Source organism: Bos indicus x Bos taurus, chromosome 13 (assembly GCF_003369695.1).
Source record: "Bos indicus x Bos taurus breed Angus x Brahman F1 hybrid chromosome 13, Bos_hybrid_MaternalHap_v2.0, whole genome shotgun sequence".
Taxonomy (NCBI): domain Eukaryota; kingdom Metazoa; phylum Chordata; class Mammalia; order Artiodactyla; family Bovidae; genus Bos; species Bos indicus x Bos taurus.
In genome coordinates this window covers 58,299,654-58,322,199 of record NC_040088.1, presented here as the reverse complement: position 1 = coordinate 58,322,199, position 22,546 = coordinate 58,299,654, and the positions used below count along the sequence as shown (strand labels likewise).

Below are 22,546 nucleotides of genomic sequence, written 5' to 3'. Positions count from 1 at the left end.
ACTTATGATGTGCCAGGTTCTGTTCTTCTTTATCCTCAAAATAACCCTGTGAGATAGATACTATTATTTTTTCCATCTTTAGCAGGAAAACTGAAATCACTTGCCCAGGTTGGCATAGCAAGTAAGGGATGGAGCAGAGACTCAGGCCTGGACTCAGTCTGTGCTCCCTCCATGCAGAAATATTAGCAGCTCAAGGTGCCTAAAGCCGTGTGGTCTCTCTCACTTTAGAGCTCAGGCTCTGTGTAAAGATGAGGCCTCAAGACCTAGGCTGTAGGGACTTCTCTGGTGGTCCAGTGGCTAAGGCTCTGAGCTCCCAGTGCAGGAGGCCTGGGTTCGATCCCTGGTCAGGGAGCTAGATATCACATGCCACAGCTAAGAGTTCGCATGCTGCAACTAGACATGGAAGACCCTGTGTACTGCACCTAAGACCCAAATCACTCAATAAATATTATTTGTGCAGGCAAATCAATAAATATTTTTAAAAAAGGAATTAGGCTGTAGTGTGTATGTGTAGACAGTACTGGGGCTCCAGGAAGAACACTGAGAATGAAGCATAAGTGGCACTCAGCTCGCTTCCATGAGTCCAGTTGGGGCCCAGATGGAAGAGCTGCTTCAGAACGAAGAGGAGCCAGTCTGAGTGATTACCTTTCCTTCCCAGTACGAACCTGGGTTGTCTGGAAAGGCAGTAATAGAAGAACTGAGATTCAGGTGGTCATTAAGAGGGCTCAGTATTTATCTAGCCTTAAAGCCTTCATTTTACAGATGAGAAACCCCAGGGTCCAGAGAGGTTAAAAAAACCACTGACCCAACATCACACAGCTCAAGAGTGAACAAGAGTTTGCCTCCACATAATTTGAGAACCTAAATAAAACAGCACTTTAAAATAGTATTTATTTGGCTGCCCCAAGTCTTAGTTGTGGCACCCAGAGTCTTAGTTGCAGTATGTGGGATCTAGTTCCCTGACCAGGGATGGAACCCAGGCCCTCTGCACTGAGGGCACAGAGCCTTAGCCACTGGACCAACAGCGAAGTCCCCCAAACAGCCCTTTTTATTTTATTTTGTTTAATAAACATAGGTTTCTAGTAATATGACCTTTTGAAACTATCTGCATTCATCTCTTCATTTACTTATTTATTGGCCACACAGCAGGTGGGATCTTCATCATCTTATTTATTTATTTAAATTTATTTTTTATTTTTTGGCCGCAAGGCATATGGGATCTTAGTTCCCGGATCAGGAATCTCCTGAACCGCTGGACCGCCAGGGAAGTCCCCCCAAACAGCACCTTTTAAATTACTAATTGCTGCCTCTGTTTTGTTATCTTTTGTTTTTTGTTCACTGGGCCACGCTTATTGTTGTTGACTCTTTCTTCTTATTGGGTAAATGCAGAGGCTGGTTTGATGGTCTATGTAATTTCTGTGTCATAGTGACTCAAACTTGTGTGAAATGGATGAGCTTCTCCTTGGGAGAATTTTTAAACCAGGGTGGGCGCTGGCAGGGCACTTGCTTTTGTGAACAAATAACACGGAGAAGGCGGGAAAGGGTAACAGAGAGACATTGTCCGTGACTCCAGCAGACACGCCATGAAACGGTCCGTTTATTAGAGTTCCTGACTAATTACCCTGAAGCCCATCTCTGCCCCTCCCCCTCGACCCCCCCCCCATTCACTCTAGCCTCCATTGTGCCAACATAATCACTTTCTAAAGTTCAGATTTGCTCCATTCACCCCTCATTGCCTATAGTTTGCAACGTAAACTTCTCATTTGAAATGCAAGAGCCCTCAAAATGGCCTTTATTTTATCAGTCTTCTGCCAGTCAGCACCCCCATCATCAACTTTTTAACTAAAAATTTAAAAAAAAATTGAACTATAGTTGACTTACAATGTTGTATTAGTTTCAGATGTACAACATAGTGATTTGATATTTTTATAGATTATACTTCATTTAAAATTATTATAAAGTTGGGGCTATAGTCCCTGTGCTGTACATTACATCCTGTGCTGTATCTTATTTATTTTATACCTGGTAGTTTGTACTTCTTAATCCCCTTCCACTGTCTTGCTCCTCTTCCTTCCTCCCCACTGTAACCGCTGTTTTACCCTCTATCTAGAAATCTGCTTCTGTTTTGTTATATTCATTCATTTATTTTTTAGATTCCACATATAGGTGAAGATATAAAATATTTTGTCTTTCTCTGACTTATTTGACTAAGAATAATAGCTGCCAGGTCCATCCATGTTGTTTCAAATGGCAAAATTTCATTCTTTTTTTATAGCTGAGTAACAATCCATTGTGTATATACCATATCCTCTTTATCCATTCATGTAATGATGAACATTTAGGTTGCTTCCATGTCTTGGCTATTGTAAATAATGTTGCTATGAACATTGCAGTGCATACATCTTTTTGAATTGGTGTTTTCATTTTCTTTGGATATATACCCACGAGTGGAATCACTGTATCATGTGGTAATTCTATTTTTAGTTTTTTGAGGAACATCTGTACAGTTTTCCACGGTAGCTGCTGATCCCCACTTGCTGGAGGTCAGGCCTGGGGGTGGCATAGAGAAGCTTCCCCAGCAACTTCCTCAGAAAGTGCTTGTGAGCTGGGCAAGCCTGGAAATATCACCAGCTGCTCTCTGATCGTCTTTTTGCTTTGTGCACCAGTTTGCCATTTATCCGTGTCCTGGGGTCTTATGCATATTGGGTGTGGGTGTGTTGAATGAGGTACATGTATATGTGAGGGAACGGGTAGAAACTACCTGTTATCATTTCATTCCTTGCAACTTTGAAATCAATCATGTCACACAGATTAGACTCTTAATATAGTGTTAGGGAAACCCTTGCCCAACTTCTAATTATATTTGATCCCACTTAGCCTTGTCCATATAAAGTTTGCAAAAGGATAGTTCAATAGCAAAACAACATAATCTGGGAAACACTGAATTTTATGCACATGGGGATGAACACAAAATTCCCTGGAGCTAGAAGGCAGAGAAGCTGAGCCATGGAGTGGTTGTTTGCTAAATGCTGGGCATCTTCATTTGCATTCCCCTCCTACCCCAGTATCAGCACCTCACATACCCACTTGGCCCCAGAAATCAGGTCCTTCATTATTAAAACTGTTTTTCCCATCTGCAAGAAATATAAGTTCTCCCCGTCCCTTAAATTCTGGGGGCTGGGGTGGGAGAGAGCAAAATGAAATCACTGTAAAAACACTTAAGTTTTGAAGCACGTGATTGGCTTTCAGGCGTTGACTATAAAACTAGAGGGTTGAGATGCTGGAGAGCTGACACTCGGGGTGGGCTGGGGTTGCTGCAGCATCCATCACCCCCACCCTGGGGCATCCTGCACCCCTGGGGGCACCCCGCATCTCAGGAGTGCCCCGAGTCTGAGGATAGCCGGGTGCCCTCGCAGCTCCCACAGCGCCACACGGCCTGTGTGGGGTGAACGTGGCCAGCTCTGTGCCATCTCAGCGTCACATGCAGCCTTCTTGGGGTGAACTGAAGGGCCATGTATTTGCTTTGACCCTTCCATTCTCTGCTGTCCATATTCTCTTACAAATAAAGTTTGTGGCTATTACTCAACAAAGCTGAGAACTGATGACAAAACTGAAAAAAAATTAAATGCATTATTGAAATAAAGTCTAGTTCAGCATATGCTTGGCATTAAAGCATATGGAGGCCATCAGTCCAGTTTCAAATGAGTTTCCCTGCCCTGATGGGGAAGGCGAGGAGTTCTGACTTCTAGAAGTAGGGGCAGAGGCTCAGTGTAGGGAGCAGTAAGGACCACCCCACCCACTTTGGGCTGCAGGAGGCAATTCTAGACCCTGCTTTCTGCTGAATCAAGGTCATCTCTAGGGAGGACTCTCAGAGCCCCCAGGCTTCACCCCTGTTCTGGACAGGTGTGACTTCCTGGCCATGCCTCCCCCAGCTCACCTCCTAGGCTCTTTCCCCTACTGGCCAGTCCGGGCTCCTCTCCAGCATCTCTGATGGCTGGTTCCAGCCTCACCTGCTCAGGGAAGCCCTGCCCACCTGGAATGGTCCATGGTGGTAGAGAAGCAGCCCATGGGCTAACACACGCAATGCACACCAGATCTTGATGAGCAGAAATGATGCAATGCCTGATGCCACGTGGCTTGTACAGCAATGCTCCCCCCACCCAACCCCAATAATACCAGACCCAATTCTATGGTCAAGGGGAGAAGAATTTTAGAAACCAATATACACTCCCTTTTGCGAACCCTGACTTGATTCTTCATTTCAGGAGAGCAAAAGGAGCTGGAATAATTGAGAGATCTCCTTGGGCAGTTGTGAGAAAAAAGGATAAAAGATCCTATGTAGAGGGGAGGGATAAATTAGGATATTGGGATTGACATATACACACTGCTGCTGCTGCTGCTAAGTTGCTTCAGTCGTGTCCGACTCTGTGTGACCCCATAGATGGCAGCCCATCAGGCTCCCCCATCCCTGGGATTCTCCAGGCAAGAACACTGGAGTAGGTTGCTGTTTGCTTCTCCAATGCATGAAAGTGAAAAGTGAAAGTGACATTGCTCAGTCGTGTCCGACTCTTAGCGACCCCATGGACTTCAGCCCACCAGGCTCCTCCATCCATGGGATTTTCCAGGCAAGAGTACTGGAGTGGGGTGCCATTGATAACTAATAAGGACTTGCTATGTAGTACAGGAAACTCTTCTCAGTGCTCTGTAATGACCTATATGGGAAAAGAATCTAAAAAATAATGGATATATGTATATGTATGGGCTTCCCTAGTGGATCAGTTGGTAAAGATTCTACCTGCAAGACTTAGCAACTAAATCAACACCATCAAAACTGATTTGCTTTGCTATACACCTGAAACTAACACAACAATGTTAATCATCTATGCTGCAATAATAATAATAATAATAAAAAGATCCTAAATACTTAGCAAGTATAACAGGGCAAAGGCTGACCACGATACAGGAGAGATGGCAGCCTGACTGGCATTAACACTCCAGACCTCAGTTTGCTCATCTGCAGAATGGGAGAGGCGAGTGGGGAGAAGAGAACCCCAGGATCCCAGCCTTCTGGCTCTGTGATTGGCTCCCATAGTTCTCATTGCCTTTTCCACTCCCAAGAACTCACTGCTTTGAGGAAAGCCACGTGGACAAGCCCAAAGCAGAAATAGGCCCGGGAAGTCTCTTTCCAGCGAGGCCTCACCAAATATTCCATATTGAAAGGGTTCATAATGGCACCCTTGGGAAAAGCGAGGCAGCCAGCAGGGCGCTTACATTTGTGGAGGTTCTCACCTTCTGTGGATTCCACCCTGGAATTCTGTGGAATACGTTGGGGTTTAGCTCACTCCGGTAGAAGAGGCGCGAGCATCTACAAGTTGCGATTCTCACTTAAAAGCTGCCACCTAGGATCCAGACCGGGTCTGCAGTGACCAGGGTCTGGCACCTCCCCACCATGGTGCAGACAAGACAGCATCGCCACAGTGGTGTGTAGACAAGGCCTGCTGTCTCCAGTATCTACCAACTTAAAAGAGATAAAAAGAAACCCCAATAAAAATGAACATCAATGGATTCTCTGGAAAAGAAAGCAAATCTGCTTAAAGCATTAACACATTGGATACAAGTGTGGCTCATATTTATATCCACATGAGGAATTTGTTACGACGTAGGGGAGAAAAGTTCCAGGACATCACAATATAGAGACGTAAGGGGGTTGTGTGTTGGGAGGTGGAGGAGTAGGGGGGAGGCTCTTGGCCACTTCACTTCTCCTTGGCCTGCAGGGTCTCCTTGCAGCAATTAGGATTTTAAGAACTGTGAAGAAGATGGGTTATTCTCTGGAGAGAAGGCTGGAGCTATAAATGATGACCTGGTCGCATCTGTGAGACCTTTGTCCTAGACACAGAAAGGAAAACTCTGTTTTGATGGCTGAATCATGCAGGATATTGTATTCTGGAATCTGTGTTTCCTGATGTGAAACTGTTAGTGGAGTTTGTAATACAGAGATGAAGTTCACACATTTAATTAATAAGTATGTTTCTCATGTGAGGTCTGTGTTGGAGAAATTATTATGTTCATTTCACATTTGGATACTGACGGTATGGAGGGCTTATCTTGAACTTAGGTGACCATCTGTGCTGGCTTGCCAGGGACAGTCGTAGTTTCTGCATCTTGTCCTGTTGTCATTATTAACGGTGTCTCCTTTCCCTGTCACAAGTGGTCTGGTTTATATTTAAGTATACGCTCACGCTAGCCAGCTGACACACTGCTGGCAACAGGAGGGTTGAAGATCTTGCATTTCATTCACCAGATCATCCATTGAAGCAAATGTTTTCCCAGTTGTCAAAAGTCCTTGATTTCTGACTTGCAGAGTTGCACACAACAGCACGTCCTTTAGAAGAGAAGATTCATCACACAACAGACCTGAGGTCTCTGGTTGAAACATTGTGGCTTGTTTTTCACTTTGTTTTGTTTGATTTTCACAGTTATGGAAACCTTGGAAGATTACATTTTATGACTTCAGCAAGCATTAATTATTTCTCTTGTGTCCCAATGTCATATCATTTTAAGTTATCCTGTTCTTAATAGGATTTTAAGTAAAACAGAAAAGAAAAAAATTGAAACATAGCAGCATGATTCCACGAATGCTTATTCTAGCGATTTTTTTCTTGAAAAACTTACACGAAGAAAACTGACATGCTTTCCTCAGCCCTATAATTAAATATGCCTGCCCAGAAGTCATACACAATATTTATGATTTTTGTGATTAATGTCCATCATAGTAATGCCCGTTGAAATTGCATTATCACAACCAATAATGGCTTAGTTCTGTCATGGGTTTGTTCTGGGTGCAAAATCACCAGTTCTCCTTACATCACTAGTATCTCATCAGTTGTCTTCCTTTTTAAATGACACTTCTCTGTGTCTTAGCTCATTGGGAATCATGAATTGCCAACATATGGTGCCATTAACCAAGAAATCATCTTGTACCTTCCCTGGTTAACTGAAATGGAGTTGAAAATATAGCCTGATGGTAACTTTCTTGTAGGTCTTTATGTGTCTGCAGGAAAATCCACATTTCAAGTGCTTCCCGCTTTCTTTAGGCCTTTCACAACAAATTTCGAAGGCTGGCGGTAGGCAGGTTGGTTTGTCATAGCAATTTTTTTTAACCCAGACATTAAATGAAACCGAAAAGCTTCATGTACGTCTAGTTCAAAGAGTGTTTCTTCCAGAAAGAACATCCCACAGTAATAGCAATGACAATAATAGTATGTTTCATGAAGATCTGAATTATTAAACGAATGGAGATTGCAGAAAAGGGTTACTGTTTGCCAGAGACCCCACTCAGAGAAACTGACAATCAGCAAAAAGTTCTCAGCGAGGTCTTTGCTTTGGGGAGCAATGTAGAGAATAGTGCCGTGGCATTAATACAGAGCCTCTCCAACTGTTTTCAGTTCCTGTTCTCAAGGAGGAGGAACAAAGGGCCAGTATTAGTACGATAGAAGCTTTTCCCCATAGTACGATCAGAAAGTTTGACTACTCAAGAGAACGTGTTTTACTGTAAATCTATATCTAGATTGCATGGTTCTTAATGATTTATGTTAAGTATCTTCATTGCTAAACGCCTTTTTCTTTTGTGCACTCCCTGAAGAATCTTGCTTCAAGGAATGTCTGTAGAGGCCAGAGTCAGCTTCGCTTGTGGGGGAGGGGAGGGTTCCAGCCACAGGGGGTTTCTTGGGCTGCCAGGGAACTAAGCAGAGTGCAAGATGGGTGGGAGAGCCCCCATCTGGCTTATTTGAAATCGACAAGAGAGTTTATCTGCTCTTACACTTTCCAAACAGCCCCAGGGAAGCAGAATCTGCATCGAAAGGTGCGTCTTTTCTGCCTGGATTGAGCTAGTCTGGAAGACCCCCGAGTAGGCCAGGGTGCTACAGATTGTTGAGGACAGACCGCCATTGTAGGTGCCTTGCCGTCTCCTTCATCCTGGGGTTTTTGCCTCTGTACTGTGTCAAGAGACAGGCAGAAACTGCCAGGAACAGGCTCTCCACACATCAAATCAAGGTGGGTTGGTGTCACAGCCGCAAGCCCAGGGACATCTGGTTTAGGCTAACATCTGGAGCTACCCTGCCGTGCTCTCTCCTTCTACCCCACCCCCATCCTTTCTGGCATTAATAACTTGAAGACAAATACTCAACAGCTAGACAAGGACCCGGATAATCTGGACCTGGGGGCCTGAACTCAGATCCCTGCTTCCTGAACACTCTGAACCCAAGGAAATAATGAGGTTAAAAGGAGATTCGTCTGGCCTTTGCCATAGGCCACCAATACAGAAAGTGTGTATAATTAGTTCCTCCTTAAAGCAAGATTACCAGGTCAGCCTGTTGCAAAGTCACGAGGTCCTTGAGATATCTGCCCCAGTCAACCCAACTGCCTGCCTTCAGTGCTACTGGGCTTGGCTTTAACTTTCTTCTAGATCTACCACATCTTCTTGGGTTTCAAGAAAAATCCTTTTAGGAGTTGAGGGGGGCTCTTCTTCCCTTCCTGATGTGATGACCTTGCACGATGACCTGATGTGACTTCCTGGCATGACTTCTTCATGGGCTTCCAAATCTTTTTTCTCTGAAATGGCCAAAATATGTCTCCCACACTGCCAAAGTACACAGGTGACTCAAGGACAGAATCTGGAGGGTAGGCCAGTCATTGTTCTGCACACACTCTTCATCTAAATTAATGTAAAACCTTGTCTGAATGATATGTAAACTGGGCCAAGCCTTATGGTCAGCAGGCTAACCATCCTCCTTCCCCCCACCAAATAATGGGGCTCCTACAGATTAAAAGATCACCCTCTTCCTAGGTAGTGTGTGATTTGCCCATATCTGAAATAGCAGCATGTACATTGCACAGATTATATACCTTTTTTTTTTTTTTTTTTTTACATTTTTGTGGACACTATGCTTCCCCTTTTCACTTTCTGGGAAATCGGCCAGGGTTTCAAGGACCGGGTAAAGAACAAAATAAATGTTTGTAGGTAGTTTCAAGGGAGAATGAGTATGCTGGATGCAACTCTGTCCATCCAAAGAAAAGCATTTCCTTTCTATTTTAATGAACTGGAGAGATTCAGAAGGTTGATTTTACTAGTTTACTTTTCAGATTTGTGATCAACGTGTTAGTGTGTTTATGTGTGTTGGGGAGGAGGAACTGTTGAGAAAGTGTAGGCAAAGGAGTACAAACTTTGAAAAGTCCAGCTGAAGAGACAAACTGATTGTGTGCAAAGTCAGCTGTATCTGTCTGTTAATCAAGCTCTAAACGCTTGGTGAAGAAAGTGTGTAAGAACCTTCAGCATATAACCTGTCCTTCTCGTTGCCCTTTTTAAAAGGGATTTCACTGAAATTTGGGACGTTCCGCAGCCGGCTGTTCCTTTTTCAGGATATCAGCCTATTTGGGGAGGCTGATTCTGTGAGATGAAAGAGACGGAGAACCGGCTTCCAGCAAAGGCTCCTGCCGGCGATCCCGGGCCATGTTTTCCTTCCCCAGCTGCGAAGTCGCCGCAGTTTGCCTCGGGGGGGCCCGCGTGGGTCCAGGGCAGGACAGCGCATCACCTGTTGGGGCCTCGGGGAAGCGCGCGGCGCGGGGGCGGGCGGGGGGCCCAGCCCGCATTCCTCAGGGAGCCGGCGGGCGGACAGACGGACGGACCCGGGGACGCGCGCGCGCGGAGGGACGCGGGAGGCCGGGCGCTGGAATGCAGTCTTCCCCGGCGAGAGAGACTTTGCACCGGAGTGGAGAATAGTTTGGGGTGGGGTTTCGCACCGTCCCCTCCTCCCCACCCCCCGGGCCCCCTTCCAGGCGCTTTCTGGAAGCATTTTTTCAGAACGGCGCTCTGAAGTTTAAAGACCAGAGAGGAGCCTGGGCCGGAGGCAGGGACAATGGAAGAAAACGAAAGCCAGAAATGTGAGCCATGCCTTCCTTACTCAGCAGACAGCAGACAGATGCCGGGTAAGTAAGAGGCTCTCATTCAAAGATGGAGTTACGGTTCCGCGTGTGCCTCGCGGCTGGCTGCTGCTTTTTATAACTGCAGAGCGAGCGCCTGGCACAGAAAAGGCGTATTTCTTGGGGTGGTGCGTTTTCCCAACTCAGTGGAGAGCTGTAGGCTGGACTTTTTTTTTTTTTTTTTAATCTCTGGCAGGATTTTCTTGAGCAGGCAAAGAAGTGGCGGGGTGATGTTACATTGGTAGCCCTGTAAGCCGTCAGTACTTGCTAGATCTCCGGGCAATGACAAATACATCGCCCAAAGCAGCTTTCCATGCTCACTGCTCCAGTCGCGGGAGAGAGGAGCTCTTTCTGGAAAGGTCTCTCGGGGACGGCAACACTTCCATTCATTGGTTGGGGGGATTCCACGAGGCACAGGCACGTCGGAGGCAAGTTTGGTCGTATTTGAGAGTTAAATCGCAGAGTTTGGGGGTGTTTTCTTTTTTTTTCCGGATCGGAACAGCAGGGGAGCACTTGTCCATGTAGAAGAGAGATGGAGCTGTGCGAATTTTCTGTATGCTTGAATTCAAAAGTTGGGAGCTGTTAAGACAGTTCTGATAGATTTTCTCTGAGCAGTTTCCCTTTGATTGTGTTTATAATAGACTTGTCTTTTCCGTAGGGAACTTCCAGAAGCATATGTCGTTCCAAAGAAATTATGCAGTGGGGTTGGGTGGGGAAAGGGCTCCTCGGCTGGGCGGTCCAGTGTCTGACGTCTCTGACTCCGGAGCCTACCTTGCATGCACTATCGCGAAGGCAGCGGGTTTGGACCCAGCACAATCCAGAACCCTCCCCTCCCCCACCGTAGCCCAGGTTCATCCAGGGGCCAGTTAATAGCCATGCTTGCGGGGCTGCAGTGCTGTGCGTGGGAGTAACAACAATGCACAGGGGAAAAGGTGTGTGTTTTTTAAAAAGGCAAAAGGGAAGTCACACATGACTCATCCACACTGAAAATGCAAAACTAAGCCAGACAGAAGAAAATGCAATTAGAAGAGATAGAAATTCCCCCCGGTGAAAAGCAGGAAACTTTAAGACCAGTGAACCCTGGAGAATCCCAGACTCAGAGTCCTCAGCTTGTTGTCTGTGTGTGTGCTGTCAAAGCACAAGACTCTCCTTCGGGGCCCCTACGCAGTGGGGCCCCCTCCCCTGCCCTCTTTGATAGACAGGGTCCTGCAGCAGGAATTCAACCTCTGGGCTTCTGCTGCATTACGAAATACTCGGAATCTAGAGGCGCAACAAGAGAGTGGAACTGATTTAAGAAACAATTTACAAACAACCACAGCAGTTCAGAGACCCTTCAGAGACTGAGATGGTGAGACTGATGCAGTGTGATCACCTTATTTCATTTATTCACTAAATATCAAGCATCTGTTCTGTGGGAGTCACTGTTTTAGCTTCTGGGGATCCAGCAATGAACAAAATAGATGAAAAGCCCTTGCCTTATATTCTAAGGGCCAAGTGTGGGGGAGGGGGAGTGGAGGACAAAAACAATAAACAGATAAGTAAAATAGCATTTTATATGGTGGGGTTGCCATATTTTGTCAAGCAAAAATAAAAGAGGCTCATTTAAATTTGAATTTCAGGTAAAAAATAAACTTTTTTTAGTATAAGTATATACCATGCAATATTTGGGATACACTTATGCTAAAAATTATTCGTTGTTTATCTGAAATTCAAATTTAACTGGGCATCTTATGTTTTATCTAGTAAGTTCATTAAACTGTGGGGGAAAATAAGGCAGAGAAAGCGGATATTGAGTATGGAGGGGTAGGGGTGAAACTGTAGTAGGGTTGTTAGAGACGGCCTCACTACTATGATGGAGGAGGTGGTTACAACCCACTCTGGGGTTCTTGCTTGGAGAATCCCCATGGACAGAGGAGCCTGGCGGGCCACAGTCCATGGGGTCTCAAAGAGTCGGACACGACTGAGTGACTAAGCACTGCTGTGATACTTGAAGGGACATCAGAAAGAGCTGAGGGAGGGAAGAAAAAGGGCATTTTCAAAGAACAACATGGGGAAAGGATGGATAGAAAAGAGGTTAAGAGAATTCTAGGTCCTGTCGGGTAGGGCCTCTGATAGTAAGGACTTTGGCTTTTATTTCAAAGGAAGTGGCAGCTGCTGGCGGGTCTGAGAGGTTTCTTCAGAGGTAGTCCTGGGTGCTCTACTGAGAATCACCCGAGTGGGGTTGAGGGCAGAGCAGGGAGCCCAGTTAGGAAGCTTCCAAAGTAAACCAGTCACTAGCTTCAATCAGCAGGTAGGGGAGTAGAACAGGTGGTCGTAAGAAGACAGACTTTAGATATATATTGAGGATGAAACTGAATTGGCCAAGGGATTGGATATAGGATATAAGAGAGACAGAGGAATTGGAGATGACTTCAGAAATTTTGGTCTGTGCTTCTGGGAAGTTGTCATTTACCTGAAGGGGAAAGTGTTGGAGAGGAGTAGCGGAGAGGGTGTTTGTGGCTTGCAAGTGGAGAGCAGAAAATCTTTTGACTATGGTAGGATCTGGAAGCTTCTCAGGCATCCAAGTGGAGATGTTGATTGCAATTTGGATATTTGTGGCTGAAATTTAGAAGAGGGGACCCAGGATTGTTAGAGATGGTCCAGGATTGGGTCTGTGTGCAGAAGAAGGCTAGAAAGGTGGCTGGGGAGCGCATGAAAGGGGGCTAAGAATTCAGGTTAGATTTCTAAGATCCCCACTGAGTCCTGGGTGAAAATAATGCTGTGAAGGAGTGTGGCCTCTTCTCCAGTTCTTTGATATGCAAGAGAACCATGCAAAGGAGGCCAGCCTCTGATGGCTGCATCACCCATGATTCCTTGTGGGCTTGATCATATTTGGCATTGTGAGAGTGAGAGTGTGGTATTCGAGGGCAAAGACCATGACTTCTTTGTCTTCACATCCCCAGAACCTAACAGAGCACCAGGCATGAGACAGCGATCAATAAATATGTGCTGAACAAACAGCTAATTATACCACACTAGGGCTTTGAGTTTATCAATCTACAGATAGATAAGGATCCTCTGGGTGATCGTGTAACTTGTTCAAACTGAGACAGTTTTGAGAGTGAAAGGGACCGCTATGAATAATTTCAGTGGGACAACAGTTGTAACCCAGAACTGTTTTGGCAACTGGGCATATGGTTACCTTGAGAATAATTCTTATCGATGATGCTCCCGGGGCTGAAGCGTCAGCTGCTGGGTAGTAAACAGTGTGAATTGCAGAGAGGTGCTTAGTAATTAGTGGTTGAATTTGAGTCTAACTATATCATGCTTTTTTTTTTTTTGCCGTGTGCCGTGTGAGATCTTAGTTTCCCAGCCAAGGATGGAACCTCTGCCCCCTGCAGAGGCAGCACTGAGTCCTAACCACTGGAGCACCAGGGAAGTCCAATATTCTGCTTCTTTTGAAGGCCCTTGGGCTCCCCAGAGTGGTCCTTAGGATGCCCATGCCCGCCCATAGCAGCCCTGCGGCGACTGCTTTCACTCTGGCCCCAATGTCTTGAAACCCCCTACCACCCCTGATTCACTGGGGTCTTAAGATACTATATTCACTGTGGTAGTAATCATTTCACAGTATGTAACTATCAAATCAATTTATTGTACACCTTAAAATCAGATAAGATTACATGTCAGTTATATCTCAGTGAAGCTGGAAAAAAAACCGTATTGGCAGCCTTGCAGAGTACAGCCCTGGCAAGGGAAGTGGTAGGTGGAGGGGTCCCTGGGGGTCCCCAGACATTCTGGTCTTTGCTCCAAAGCATCCTCTAAACTTGCCCATCAGTTTCTGTCCCTTATCCTGTTTTAACCTTCAAAGCACTTATCAGTCAGTTCAGTTCAGTTGCTCAGTTGTGTCTGACTCTTTGCAACCCCATGGACTGCAGCACGCCAGGCTTCCCTGTCCATCACCAACTCCCAGAGCTTGCTAAAACTCATGTCCATCGAGTCAGTGATGCCATCCATCTCATCCTCTGTTGTTCCCTTCTCCTCCTGCCTTTAATCTTTCCCAGAATCAGGGTCTTTTCCAATGAGTCAGTTCTTCACAACAGGTGGCCAAACTCCAAAGTTGGAGTTTCAGCTTCAGCATCAGTCCTTCCAATGAATATTCAGGACTGATCTCCTTTAGGATGGACTGGTTTGATCTCCTTGCAGTCCAAGGGACTCTCAAGAGTCTTCTCAAACACCACAGTTCAAAAGCATCGATTCTTTGGCGCTCAACTTTCTTTATAGTCCAACTCTCACATCCGTACATGACCACTGGAAAAACCATAGCTTTGACATTCATGTTACATATTATCTGTTTGTTGTCTGCCTCCTTAATTATAATGTGCCTCCCCTATGAGGGAAGGGAATTAAGTCTACTTTGATCACCACTTCACTACACTTCCTAAGTCCTTTCAGTGTACAGAGCAGGCACTCAATAAATATTTGCAAAAAGTAAATCAGTCAATCAGCAAACCAACCATTGAGACAAGAATGCTTTTCTGGATAGGGGAGGGGCTGTTCCTATTTTGTGTAAAATCTCTACCAAAAACCTCTTTTATTTACTTGTGTAAGATTTTTTAGAGGACTCAACATAATGGACTGGTTTCAGCTGTTAATTTTTGTGCCAGTGTGTCTCCGGTGGTGATTTTTTGATTTTAACAAGGGAGCTGGAAAAAAATGGAGGAACTCTGTGCGTCCCAACAGAATATGTGATACCTAGGAGTCAGATGACCTGATTGCTGTAATGTCTGTGGTTTAGCATAATCAAGGTTAATTTTTGCTTTGAACACTGGAATGTGGACATTCCTAGCCAAGTGGATCGGGGTGGTTTACCTCCAGGTGACCCTGGGACCCAAGTCACCCAAAGGACATCTAGTTGTGATGTCAATTCCCCAGGGTCTTGGAGGTTTCTGCTGGAGCTTTTGCACTTAACTGGCCAAAGGGGAAAGAAGAAAGGGTAGGAAAGAGGACTCAGGAGGTCAGGGGCCAGGGCTAACGGTGGCCCACGCAGTTTCCTCCCACGTTGCATTGAGCGGAATTAGAACAAGATCCCAACTAGATGAAGGGGACTGAAAAACAGGATTTTCTTGTGTGTGCACAGAAGGATGTTATGGTTTAAATACACAGACATACCTGTGACTGCTGCCATAGTAGATCGGAATGCGTTGTACAGCCAGACATAACTGTAGCTCCCCATGATACTCTAATGCAAGAGAGCGTCCCAACACAGTCTGGAAAACGACACCTTAGAGACAGCTAACCAGGAGCCACTATGAAGCAGTGGGAGATTCCTTCCCCGGGAGGACTGCTGCTGCTTCTAAGTCATGTCAGTCGTGTCCAACTCTGTGCAACCCCATAGACGGCAGCCCACCAGGTTCCCCCGTCCCTGGGATTCTCCAGGCAAGAACACTGGAGTGGGCGTCGTTTCCTTCTCCAATGCATGAAAGTCAAAAGCGAAAGTGAAGTCGCTCAGCCGTGTCGACTTCTAGGGATCCCATGGACTGCAGCCCACCAGGCTCCTCTGTCCATGGGAGTTTCCAGGCAAGAGTACTGGAGTGGGTCGCCAGTGCCCCCAGGAGGACAGGATCCTCCTAATCTGATCCAGGAGTAAAATCTCAGGAAGGCCATCCACCCTGTTCTTGGCTCTCAAATGGCAAGCAGGCATGGAACGCAGGAACAATGCCAGGTCCAGATCCCGGTTGCAGGTCAGCTGACCCAGCCCAGGCACCCTGAGTGGGGGCCGTGAAGCCAGTCTCGGCAGCTCCTGTGGTCTCTTGCCTGCAGGATAATTTGCTCTGTGGGTGTCTTCCTTGAGGTGACCTGTCTTCCATAGTCCTCTGCCTGCCTGGTCCCTGCCCCTCCCCAGCCCCCCACTTTCTACTTTTCCTTTCCAGAAGTGTGCATCTCAGCCAAGAAGCCCTTTGAAACTCGCAAGAGTCTCTCTCTGGCACTTCGGTCCTCTCAGTCCCCACTCCTGCTCCAGGGAAGGTTGCTGGGGACCGTTCTCCCCTGGAAGCTCCCATCTTGCTCTTTGCCCTGCAGGAGAGGTTACTCTGTGCTGACAGAGGCTGGGAGGGGCAGGAAGGGGAAAACTGGAAACCTTGTCTTCAGACTCCAGCTTCGTTATTTGTTTGACATGGATTCCCAGAATAGCAAACAGCCCGACACACCCAGGCTCAAATGTTAGCACCAAAGTGCTTTCCAGACAAGGGCCAGAACTGAGCTTCTGTTTCCAAGCCTCGGGCAGTGTGTCCGCATGGACAGTGGAGTTGGTGGGACTCCATTGGCTGTGGAATTGTGACTCCACGTCCTCTGCGGCTCCCCTTTGATTGTTTCCTCCTCAACTAAAAGGTCCTGTTCTCCCCAGATGACCGGAATGGGAGAGCCGTCTCCTCTGCCTCGGGCGTGGGAGTCGATCGCTTCTAAGAACTGTGTCTCATAGAGAAAAAAGCTCCAGTGACCCCTACAGGGTCATGGTAAATGGGAATGGGTTGTACAGCCCTTTGTGTAGGAGTTGTACAGCTGGGTTGTACAGCTTCGTGTGGTAGCCGCATTGGTTTGTTTGTTGTGGGTGCCGTAAAAGTGGAGCAGGGTGACCTGCAAGCAGATGGGATCCAGAGCTCAGTGATCCGCCAGGCAGGCAGGTGGGGCTGAGGGAGTGGTGGGTCCCCAGGGCAATGAGAAGCCAGTGCATTTAGCCACTGGTGCATTTACTGTCTCTGCTGTCCTGCACATTGCATTAAACCTCCTTAAGCACCTGGAGACATTTTAGAAGAATCCACGAGACAGTAAAAAATGGAAAAGTAACCTAAGGTGGGGGGCTTCCCAGGTGGCACTAATGGTAAAGAACCTATCTGCCAGTGCAGGAGACGTAAGAGACACGGGTTTGTTCCCTGGGTTGGAAAGATCCCCTGGAGAAGGAAATGGCAATCCAGTCTAGTATTCTTGCCTGGAGAATCCCATGGACAGAGGAGCCTGGCGGGCTACAGACCATGTGGTTGCAGAGAGAGGAACACAGCTGAGCAACTTAGCACACAGCCTAAGATGGATGTGACCTTCTCAGCGTCAAGTATGAAGAGGGTTGTGGTTGGAGGGTCAGCGAGGTGGGGCTGCTCCAGGGTGGATGTTGACAGATGACCCTGCACTCCAACTCTCTCCCTCCCTCCTCCTTTCCCAGTTTATTTCAAAGAACGTGGAAAACTTTTCAGTCTCCAAGAGACTGCTGTTCTGGCTGTTTTGACCTTCTCTGAGGATCCTGAGATGAAATAGGACAGTTCTTGTGAGTTCATGTGGCAGAGCAAGGCCCAGTAGAACTTTCTGCCCTTGTTGGTAGTTGAGGAACATGAGTGTGTGTCCTCCTGGGTGGATGTGTATATTTGTGTGTTATGTCCACGTGAAGAAATCACCTTTTCAGAGATTCCATTTTGCCAATTAATCTAGCTGTCCGGGATAACTTTTAAAATATATTATTTGCATGATGTCACAAGTAATCAAGGGAATTCCCTGGTGGTTAGAATTCTGCCATTCCACTGCAGGGGGCACAGGTTTGATTCCTGATCAGGGAACTGAGATCCTGAGTGTCACGCTGCACAGCCAAAAAAAAAAAAAGTAATTGTAAAAATCCATTTAGAAGTCAACTCTGTTGTATCAAGTAGACAAAAATTTGACTAATGAAAAACTCATGTGCACACACTCAAAAGCATAAGTTTAAATCTTTGCAGATTGCCCACGTATTTCCCAACCTGAGATGCGACATTTTCCGCACCTGTCTTTATTCAATAGCTCCTGTTACCTCTGTGTCATTAGAGAAGAGACCACAAACAAGGTAGCCATCACCAGAGGAGTAGGTTGCCATTTCCTTCTCCAGGGATCTTCCCTACCCAGAGATTGAACCTGCGTCTCCTGCAGTGGCAGGCAGATGCTATACCACTGAGCCACCAGGGAAGCCCCTATGTGATGAGAAGGTAGAGTGAATAAGTGGAATTAATCTCCCCAAATCTTTTTTTTTTCCCCCAACTCAGAGGTATTTATTGGATCCTTACTAATGATTTTTTGGGGCTTCCCTGATGGCTCAGTGGTAAAGAACCCTGCCAATGCAGGAGATGAGGGTTCAGTGCCCGGGTCAGGAAAACCCCTGGAGAAGGAAATGGCAACCCACTCTAGTACTCTTGCCTGGGAAATCTCATGAACAGAGGAGCCGGGGATGGGGGGTGGGGAGGGGTGCTACAGTCCAGGGGGGTCACAAAAGAGTTGGACATGACTTAGCGACCAGACAGCAACTAATGATTAGCGTGGGTTGGGTGCTAAGGGACATTGAAAAGAAAACACACGCATGAAAGCTCATAATAGTGACAGTCAACTTCTCACAGCTTTCTTATTGGTCCTCAGTATTGGTAACACAGGTAGTGTTATTGAGCTCTGCATTTTGTAGGTAGGGAATCAAGACAGAGAGACAGTAGATGGCTTGACTGAAACCATATGTACAATAAAGAGTGGAGGAGGGCTAGAACTCAGGGCTTTTAATTCTGATCATCATCTGTTCCCTACCTGAGAAAGACTTCCCTCAGCAATTGTGTGTCCCTTGAGGGACTCCCCTGCTCAAGGCGATTTTCAGTGGACGATTTCTCCTGTCATCTTTGGAGGAAAAGGAAACAGTTTCCACTCATTCTTCCAGATGTCAGTTCCATGATTTCAGAAGTGATTTGGGCTTCTCTCATTTCATGCTGGTCTCACAGACTTTTTATTTTACTTATTTAAAAAATTTTATTGGAGGAAATTGCTTTACGGTGTTGTGTTAGTTCCTGCTATGCAGCCAAGTGAGTTAGCTGTGTGTATACATATATTCCCTCCCTCTTGGACCTCCTTTCTACCCCACTCCCCGATCCCATCCCACCCCTCTAGGTCATCGCAGAGCATCAGGCTGGACTCCCTGGGCTATACAGTAGCTTCCCACTAGCTGTCTATTTTACACATGGTAATATATATATGTCAGTGCTAATCTCCCAGTTCGTGCCACCCTCTCCTTCCCCTGCACCATGCCCACATGTTCGTTCTCTACATCTGCCTCCGAGAGCCTTTTTATTTATTTTTTTCAATATCTTTTGAACCAATAGTTCTATCTTCTCCCCCTTCTAAAGGTACTGTTGAAGTTAATGAATAGTAGAATGAACTAATTGGGCTGTTTTTTCCTTCTCTTTCCTCATCAGTGTCTGATGGTCTGATGGAGAAGCTATAATTAGCCATGTAATGAGAAGTGAACGGTAAACAAGAAGAATTACTCCCAGAATACTCATCTAGGGGTGAAAAACTGCAGCAGGGAAATGAGCCCACGTTTACAATATTTTCTGTGTCTAACCAACAGGTGTTGTACCTACAGTTCTAGGTATAGGTATTTCTAGGTAAAGAAGAGAAAAACCATGTTGACGGCACTGCCTTTAGAGGAGCTGGTTTATGTGTGAACTCTGAACACTTGTTGGTTTATGTCACTGGCATCAGGTTTTAGTTCTTGGGACTTCACTGGTGGTCCATTGGTTAGGATTTCACCTTCCACTGCAGAGGGCACAGGTTCTATCCCTGATCGGGAAACTAAGATCCCCACATGCCTCATGGCCCAAAATCCAAAACATAAACTGCAGAAGCAATACTATAACAAATTCAGTAAAGACTTAAAAAAATTAGTTCTCTGAGACTCAGCTCTAGATCTCTTAAATATTGGGTGTGTTTTCTGTACTTAACTTTTGAAGATAAATAATTAGCAAATACCCTCTTAAATTGGAAATTTATTAAAAAAAATTTAGAGTATGTTTATAATAATACATATTTAAAAAATAAAAAGCTAGAGACTTCCCTGTAAGTACAATGGTTAAGACTCCATGCTTCAAAAAAAAAAAAAAAAAGAGAGAGAGACTCCATGCTTCAATTGCAAGATTTGTAGGTTTGATGCCTGGTCAGGGAACTAAGATTTAAATTTACATATCTAATACCAGTTCAGCCATGCTTAATTTATTAGTGAAAACAGTGAGGCGAGAGAGGTCTCATCATTTGTCCTTAATCTAGGCTTGAAGGCAGGATTCCTGCCTTCAGATTATAAAATTGTAAGAAGTGCTGTTACTAGGATGAAACTATGTTTAAAAATAAAGAAATAATCATAATCACTTAAGTTAACTTTTCCATAGTTACAGATGAGGGTGAAGGGTAATCCAGGTTGTGTTGCACTGCTAGTCACTCAGTCCTGTTCGACTCTTTGCGACTCCATGAACTGTAGCCCGCCAGGCTCCTCTGTCCATGGGATTTCCCAAGCAAGAATACTGGAGTGGGTTGCCATTCCTTTCTCCAGGAGATCTTGCCTGCAAACTGGTCTGACCAGGTGCTTTGGTTTTGAATAACCTCAGGGAAAGAAATTGTAGTTTTTTTTTTTTTTTGCTGCAATATCTTTATTTCTAAAGTGCAGTTTTTCATATTTCTTTTAGTTGTTGATTTACCCTCTTTCCTGCTGCTGTGTGGGTACGCGCCCGTGCGCGCACACACACACACACACATACACATACTGCTAAGTTACGTTCATACATTATCAGCTGCCGCAAACGCACTTGGTGGCCTGTAAATGAGATTTCTAGTGTGAAATCTTTAGTTGTGAGCTGTATCTTTTCTGTTTCTCAGAACAAGGAAAGAGCAACCTGCAGGTGACATCCTTAGAAGATGCAGAATGTCGCAGAACCAAGGAGCGCCTTTCTAATGGGAACAGCCGTGTGTCAGCTTCCAAATCTTCCCGAAACATCCCGAGGAGACACACTCTAGGTGGGCCTCGAAGTTCCAAAGAAATCCTGGGAATGCAAACGTCGGAGATGGACCGGAAGAGAGAAGCTTTCCTGGAACATCTGAAGCAGAAATACCCGCATCATGCCACCGCCATCATGGGCCACCAGGAGAGGCTGAGAGACCAGGTACGAGTATCCTGCCATTTTCGCTCTGCCGAGCTCATTCTTCGTTTTTTTTTTTTTAATTCTGTTTTCTCCCAATTTTATTGAGATATAATTGGCCTACAACACTGTATGTTTATAAAGAATACAGAATAATGATTTTATTTATATTCATCATAAAATGGTTATCACAGAAAATTTAGTGAACATCCATCATCTCATTTAGATACAAGATGAAAGAAATTAAAAAAAACAACTTTTTTTTCCTGTGATGAGCACTCTTAAGATTTACTCTCCTCACAGCTTTCTGTGTGACATATGGCAGTGCTATTATATTCGTCATGCTTACTTTATGTCCCTTGTACTTATTTCTGACTGGAAGTTGGTGCCTTTTGACTGCCTTCATCTGATTCCCCTTCCCTGTGCAAAGCTCATTCTTTAATGAACATGAGGGAAAGCACAGTGACCTTCAGGTTAAAGGGGGAAAAAAACAGCTGGGTGGATTGTGCCCACTGCTGGATTGTCCCAGATCTCTTTGTCAGCTTGGGGAGAGGAGGCAGATTGCAGAAAAGATTTGACCTGAAGGCTCAGCCTTCTTTAGCAACAACAGTAAGAGAACAGGAAGTTAGAGAAGAGAGACCAGAGGATATGCAGTTCCCCTGTAAGAACGTCCCAGGTTCAACCACAAATATATCTAAAATGCAGGCAGCGCAGAAGTGCATCTTAACTGAGTGTAGCATGGAATCAGCTAACGTCTGCCCCCTTATTACTGAGTGCTTGGCGCAGTGAAAGAATGAGTGTATGAATGAATGAATATAAATACATTTTCAGGCTAAAACAGAGCACACAGAGGGATAGTCTTGTGACAAACCCCTTTACCTCAAGAAGCTGACGTTAGGGTCTTGTTTTCTGTTCTTTTTGCTTCTCAGGCATGTTTTTCTTCTGCATGCTTGGCTTTCTGCTGTCAGCAGCTACCTGTTTTCTCAGGTTATCTTGACAGCCCCACAGCTATCCCTCGACAGTGGCTCAGGGTGTTTTTGTTTCTTGACGGTGTGCAGTTACTTTTCAGGGGACAGCATGGGTGTAGGGCCACAGGAGATGGGAGGCCGGCCTCCTTTGTAGCCCACAGATGGGCGTCTCCATCTGAGGCTGGAGACCACGGTGATGGAAGTGGAGAACATTTAGCAATCCTTGTGGTCAGGGACGAGAGTGGGCAGGTATTGATTTTGACACTCCAGGTAGAGACAAGTTCTGTGTTTTTAAGTTTGCTCTCTTGGAAGTTAGTTACGAAAGTGATGTCTGACTCAGCTTTTTATCGTCTACGGAAATGGTGATTGGCGTCGGCCTCAATTCTTTACACTTTAAGCTCAGTTCGTTTGATCCTTTAAATGAAACCTTCTCTTTTATGAAATCTTTATCAGAGTGCCTAAAACATGTGAAATATGCCTCATGAATTGTATGTTGAGATGTTCACGTCCCAAGAGGCAGTAGGCCCAGAAAAGAAAGAAGAATCTAGGTTGATATGGAGAGGAGCAGATGAATTCTTCACTAAGAAAAGGATGGCAGTCTTCATTTCAAGTGTATGTAGAGAATGCCCCTGTTTTCTTTTATTTCTGTTTATCAGTTATGTAACC

General features: G+C 45.5%; 1 protein-coding gene across 16 annotated transcripts in view; it reads left to right on the top strand.

Annotated features, from left to right (window-relative positions):
* The window catches only part of KIAA1217 (KIAA1217 ortholog), an 815,330-nt gene that overhangs the window by 457,143 nt on the left and 335,641 nt on the right, over window positions 1-22,546 (top strand). For 5 of the 16 annotated variants that reach the window (XM_027559954.1, XM_027559955.1, XM_027559957.1 and 2 more), the window contains exons 1-2: window positions 9,704-9,984; window positions 20,653-20,936. In XM_027559954.1, the coding sequence (XP_027415755.1) occupies window positions 9,915-9,984; window positions 20,653-20,936 (354 nt within the window). In that variant the 5' untranslated portion in view covers window positions 9,704-9,914. Of the gene's footprint in view, window positions 1-9,697; window positions 9,985-20,652; window positions 20,937-22,546 lie in introns of those variants that run through there. The other 11 variants (XM_027559952.1, XM_027559951.1, XM_027559971.1 and 8 more) reach the window with 8 other exon arrangements.